Below are 5,849 nucleotides of genomic sequence, written 5' to 3' on the forward strand. Positions count from 1 at the left end.
AAAAAAAAAAAAAAAAAAAAAAAAAAAAAAAAAAAAAAAAAAAAAAAAAAAAAAAAAGCCTAACCCCCAAACCAAATTTACAACTCATCCTTCGAAACACCATCAATACCCACCAACTCCGTCTCAAAAATCAGAGTCGCGCCACCAGGGATGGGCCCAACACCACGAGACCCATAGCCATACTCAGGGGGGATAGTCAAAGTGCGCTTCTCACCGATGCACATATCCAGGAGACCCTGATCCCACCTTCCAACCATTAGCCTAATGCCCAGGTCCCATCACAAGAAAGCCAAACTCACCCCTTGATAACCATGCCCGAACCGACCTTGAACTTCAATGGCGAGTTGCGCTTGTAGCTAGAGTCGAACTCGGAGCCGTCGGACTGGAGCGTGCCTTTGTAGTGCATCTGGACGGTGTCGCCCTTGACGGTTTTGCGGGTGCATTCTACCTCGTGGGTCTTCTCGATGCCGAGTTCGGCGGCGGTAGAGAGGGTCGCGAGGGAGACGAGGAGGGTGGAGAGGATTGAGAAACGCATTTTGAAACTTAGGGGGGGTGTGTGTGTGTGTGCGTGTTTGGTAAGTGAGGACTTGGTTTTGCGTGAGGGAGTTAAGTTGAGTTGGAGATTGGTGTTTGGTGTTTGGGGGTGGTTTGAGGAAACGTGGTTGGTTGGGTCGCTTTATGCGGAGATTAGATTAAATGCGGTCTGGCGTAACTCCGGCGTTCGTTCGTTTTAGGTTACCTCAGGCACCAGTTACTTGAGTATGGTATGCTAATTAAACTAATAGATTGGTTGTTGTCTACTAAATGGCAAAGGTAGAATAGTCCTGGAAGATTGTATAATTACTTTTAACATGTGTGAAAAGTAAATAGGAGCAAAAGTTGTATTCTCGGAAATACTTAGTAGAAGCAGTGAAGTAGTGCAGCAGTCAAGAAGTGAAGAAATAGTGCAACTCAGCAATAAATCAAACAGCCTGCCGATGGGGTATATTGAACACAGTAACACAGCAATAGAACAAGATAAAATAAAATAGACAATCTTAAATCAAGCCCATTTTCCAAGAAGAGCCATCAGCAAAGCACCCAAGCATAAGAGGAAGAACGCGCCCAGCACGTGTTGGATAGGCGCCTTTTTCATCGAGCTACTGAACATGAACTCGTGCGCCATAAGCTCCACGAGTGCCGTGTAAATGAGGATACCGGCGGAAATTGAATCGAAGACTCCGTTAACGATGAGAGTGGTGCGGCCCTCGGGAGGGTACGACTTGCGAACACCCAATCCGATCGCAATCGCGATTGGTGTCGACAGACCGAATGCAATGCCCAGAAGATATGGGGTAAAACGTTTCGCGCGAGGCCAGGGGATTGTAGCCAGTCGAGACCCCAGACCAAGACCTTCGAAAGTCTGGTGGAATACAAGGACGATATAGAGCGTAACGAACTCAGCACCGGATACCGCCAAGGTCAAGCCGATAAAGACAGAGTGGAAAATGATACCAAATTCCAGAATGAAAATGCCAGTCAGCTGTGCCATATACTCCTCGAGAGACGAATCATGGGAAGCCCTCTCAGGGTCATGGTGGTCGCGGGAGTGACCCAGATGATCCCGGCCGGGAATATGCTTGCTGTCCAAGACCTCAGAACCACTCTCAGAGCTAGCAGTCTTGGTCTCTCTATGGTCATGGTCATGGTCATGTTCATGCGCCAATTCATGTGCATGGCTTTGGCCAAACCGAGCATACCGCATGACCATCATCTCGACAAAGAACAGCACCACGATGGTCATTAGGATAATACCCTCGACCCATGAATACTCTGTGATCGGGCCTGTCAGGCATTCATTTTTTAACGCTTCCTCAGCAGGAGCTAACAGATGAATGAAAGCCGTAGCAATAATGACGCCGGAGCCAAAGTATTTGGCAACGAAAAAAGCCCACTCCAAATACTTCGTACGTCGAAACTGTCCGGCAAAGACCGGGAAGACAGCACCGAACATCGAACCGACCATGATGACGAAGATAGAGGAGATACGCAAACCCATGCGACCGTCGTATTCGTTGCCTGTCTCGCAGGCAGGGGCGGGCCCCGCATTCTCATCCCGGGTGAGAAGAGTGTGTAGAACATCCATGTTGTCCCACTTCCCTAATGGATTTGGTTTACTGGAGAGATTGGCAGATGACTTTCCAAAAACCGATGCACAACGGCACGGGCCAGGAGCAACAACTGGAAAAGAAACTCTCTGGCAGGCACGAGAGCCCAATAGAACTCAGAGTTGAGGTAAGAAGGAATTCGCCAATATAGAAACCACGTGGGAAACGAACGGAGACACTCGCAAGGGGGGCGAAGATTTCTTAGACTGCAAGATGCCGGTGCTTGGTATTCTTGGTATCTCAGACCAATTTATGGGTTTTCCTGCCCCGCTACCCGTATATCAAATCTTGTTGTGCGACGAGGTGTCGACCGATGTGATTGAATGTCCGCAAGGTCCTTGAACTCCACTTCTGGTGTATGCTTAGTGTCTTTTGTATCCAACCAAACGAAGCGGCGGTAAGGATCAGGTCTCGAGGTGAGGACCTTGGAGTGTAGCGTGGGATGTATGTATGCCTAGCACGACGCAGTGTGTATGTCACTTCTCGCAGTGTATGATGAAGGACGCCTGTTTCGACGTAACAAGGACTCGTTCTTTATTCCTCAGGAACCGATGTGAGGATGGTTCTAGGAGGTACTGTACACCAACGAGGAGGAAGTTGGAAGTGTCCATGGTGGAAGGGCGCTGAGATTTCGATGTCCCACTTGTGCTGGCGTGCGGTCACAGTGGACGAGGACCTTGGAGGCCAGCGGATCTGAAGACATTTTCGGACTTCTTTGAGGACCTTGGGGACGTGCTGACCCTCCTTTTCTGCCCATCTGATTGGCAACCTCTTGCTTTGTCTGTGGGGGTCCATCACGTGACTCATACTAATCTACTCAACTGCGTGTTTCAATCTGTGGTTCCCGAAGTCGCTGTATCTTGGTCCAGTTCTTAGTGGATTGGTTGTGCCATAGTACTCCTTGAAAATGGTATAAGTACCGAACATAGGGCTTTCATTAAAAGGTTAGAATGCCCATTGTGCTCTTGCCAATACTACAGGTCCATGATCTATGAGTATATCCTCCGAAGGTGATACATACAAGAAATGAACGTGGGGTTTATCGACAGGGAAAGCGGTGTAGCAAGGCCCTGGAGGGGTTGGAAAAGGCAGCCGCCTTACATAATTTACGAACTAATCATTCAGTAGTAGGACGCTGAATCACATGAGTAGGTAACAACAAAACCTTCTCCTGAGTGGCTAGATATACCAGAGAGTATGTAGCTACCTCGAGTAAATCCAGATAAAATAACATAGTCAAAGGAATACTTATTAACAGTTACGAGTAAATATTTATCAGATTCGCAAATGAGTAAACACAGCTTGGCAGAAACCTTCCGATCATGTGGAGGTTGACCGTTATGTCATACCAGTCAACCAAACCTTAGTCGCCCCTGCTTTTGAAGTTCTACTCAACTATATTGTCCCCCCTTTCCTTGGTTTATGCTCAATTCTAGCTGCGAGTTCCACTCCTACAGCTCTGAAAATACTCGGATCGCAGTATGGCTCCTATTCGTCGATACCTCAGGATCAGCAAGTATACTATCCTCGAATGCCGGATCTACCTGGAAAACCCATCGGACACTCGATGGCTCCTCGACAACCGCGAGCCTGTCCTCCCACGGATATTCGCTGCCATTCGCCCGCTAGTTCTGCCTAAATTACGCGAGGAGAACGAAAGGCTCTTTGCTCGGAAGAAAGGGAAACCAGTGAAAGATGTGATAGCTGAAGGTATCAAATCCGATGCTGGACCTACCGCGGAATCCGGAGAACATGCCAATCACTAACCATGCAATTGATGTAGAGGACTTCGAGGTTTCGTTATTCCTCCGTGAATCCCGAACACGTCACTCGCTCCTCACGCGACACAAGGAGTTCGACGAGCCCGATAACGAATCGAGAGCAAGAAATCCATCCCAACCTACGGAAACTTCAAGCGGGGCTGCCGATGCAGGTATTTTGGTCGAGAGCGATAGCGAATCTAATGTTGATTTGCGCGACATCCCCCCAGCCACTACTGAAGAGAACGATAGAACGAGTAAACGCCAACGAGATGCAGACGGAGCAGTTGAAGCCACAGCCAGTTCACGCGCCCCGAAATGTCGAAAGGATGAGGAACCGGATGATAAGAAGTTGCGCTTCAGGACGAACTATGAGGGGTTCAACATTTACGGTTGGATTCTATGCCTACTCGTTACGCGTACAGGGGACAAAGTTAGAGCAAGCACGGGAGCTTCGGAGCCCACGCGCCAGGCTCTAATGGAGGAGTGGATGTCCACTCAAGCCCAGGGAGATGTGGATGAAGAGCAAGATGTCAGTTGATCTAGACATTTTTACCAGTCGAAGCAGGAGGTATTATCATACCTGCACCCATACTGGGCTCGAAACTCTGTGCAGCGTACACTCGGCATCCATCGCCTCGTCAGTGAAACCAGCAACCGAGCCCCAGCAACTACCGAACTCGTCAAGGATAACGAAGCCAGCGACACAACCACATGGAATGAACATGAGTGGATTTGGAGGACTATTTCCTGGGTACTACTTCACGTTCATTTTAATATGACAGGTTGTAGACAGTTGATGAAAGCAAAGTACTACTGCGTTGGTTAGGAATCTCTGACAAACAAACTTGCCTCGGAGCCAAGCCTAGGAAATATTTCTCCTTAGCACGGCAGCCAACTGAGAGCAGCTCATGTGACACCATATTTGGAGCTGAAAATGGCGACTGTTTATTCACTACACCATCACTTTAGCAGAGATCAAGCCGACCTTGTCTACCACGTGAAATACGGGCATGCTATACTGGCTCATTTCTATTCCTCGCCTATGAAGAGTGGTAGTTTTGCGCGGAGGAACGACAAGGAAAATGTTGAGGCAGAAATCGCATGTACATGGCACTCCCTTAAATTGGCCAGTCCCTTGAACTGCGCAGCCAACTTGGAGAAATCTAGGTAAATACTATAGTAGGAAAACATGCCGATTGAAAATCATAATCTATTTTTTGGGTATTATAGGACATGTTATATATATATATATGTCATTCACAGGAGTAGTATAGTAGTCCTTATACTAGTATGAGCTAATTTCGTGGTACCCATTATTGATTTGCTCCAGAGAGTCCTATGTAAATCCGGCGCATCTCTGAATAGATTTATTTATTCAAGCGCTTATGGGATCCGTCTTTGCCTTGGAATTCCATTCAGGTTTCTTGCTCTCGGGCTCATAGTCCTCACGTTCTTCGGCTTTATATATACAATACCCTAAACCTGTCGGATAACTCTCTTCTCACTGGTATTTATATACCATACTCTAACATACGAGATGACACCTGTCGTTCCGTTTGCTCTCCTGCGAGATCTTCTTCATGTACAGCTCGGGTCGCACAACAAGTACCTTCCAAAGCCCACCTGGTTTCCATATTGATATATAATACTTATCATTGAGTTGAAGTACTTCAACAGAACGATGTCCGCAAATGGCCCTAAAAGTGGTAATACTTGTCAAAGATTTCACCTCCTCATACAATTTCACCGTTTACTCCGCAGAGCCTATTCAACAAAACATAGAATGTAACATGGTTTCTGGAGAATGCTCATCACTAGAGAGTCCCACTTGGCCTTGATAAATCACTAATGTTTTGCGTTTAAGCTAGTTCCTAGATATCCTGACCATAGGGTAGAAGCCTTTTTTTTTTTTTTGGTTTATTTTTTGTTCAAAACTAAA

The 5,849-nt window shown here is 47.1% G+C and overlaps 3 protein-coding genes across 3 annotated transcripts; 1 reads left to right on the plus strand and 2 right to left on the minus strand.

The window, feature by feature from the left end:
* Positions 1–57: 57 nt before the first annotated feature.
* Positions 58–622, minus strand: fkbp3 (peptidylprolyl isomerase family protein FPR2). The gene is made up of 2 exons (XM_032084006.1): positions 300–622; positions 58–246 (listed from the first exon to the last, which is right to left on the minus strand). The coding sequence occupies exons 1-2, from the start codon at positions 533–535 to the stop codon at positions 78–80; spliced, it is 405 nt and encodes a 134-aa protein (XP_031934172.1). The 5' UTR covers positions 536–622; the 3' UTR covers positions 58–77.
* Positions 623–896: 274 nt separating this feature from the next.
* zrfB (low-affinity Zn(2+) transporter ZRT2) lies at positions 897–2,403 on the minus strand. The gene has a single exon (XM_032091423.1). It carries the CDS (start codon positions 2,123–2,125, stop codon positions 1,043–1,045), a length of 1,083 nt encoding a protein of 360 aa, XP_031934173.1. The 5' UTR covers positions 2,126–2,403; the 3' UTR covers positions 897–1,042.
* A 1,034-nt stretch (positions 2,404–3,437) lies between these two features.
* Positions 3,438–5,131, plus strand: BDV37DRAFT_267216 (uncharacterized protein). Its single transcript, XM_032084007.1, has 2 exons — positions 3,438–3,857; positions 3,931–5,131. The coding sequence occupies exons 1-2, from the start codon at positions 3,629–3,631 to the stop codon at positions 4,446–4,448; spliced, it is 747 nt and encodes a 248-aa protein (XP_031934174.1). The 5' UTR covers positions 3,438–3,628; the 3' UTR covers positions 4,449–5,131.
* Positions 5,132–5,849: the final 718 nt, after the last annotated feature.

Source organism: Aspergillus pseudonomiae, assembly GCF_009193645.1.
Source record: "Aspergillus pseudonomiae strain CBS 119388 unplaced genomic scaffold BDV37scaffold_229, whole genome shotgun sequence".
Taxonomy (NCBI): Eukaryota; Fungi; Ascomycota; class Eurotiomycetes; order Eurotiales; family Aspergillaceae; genus Aspergillus; species Aspergillus pseudonomiae.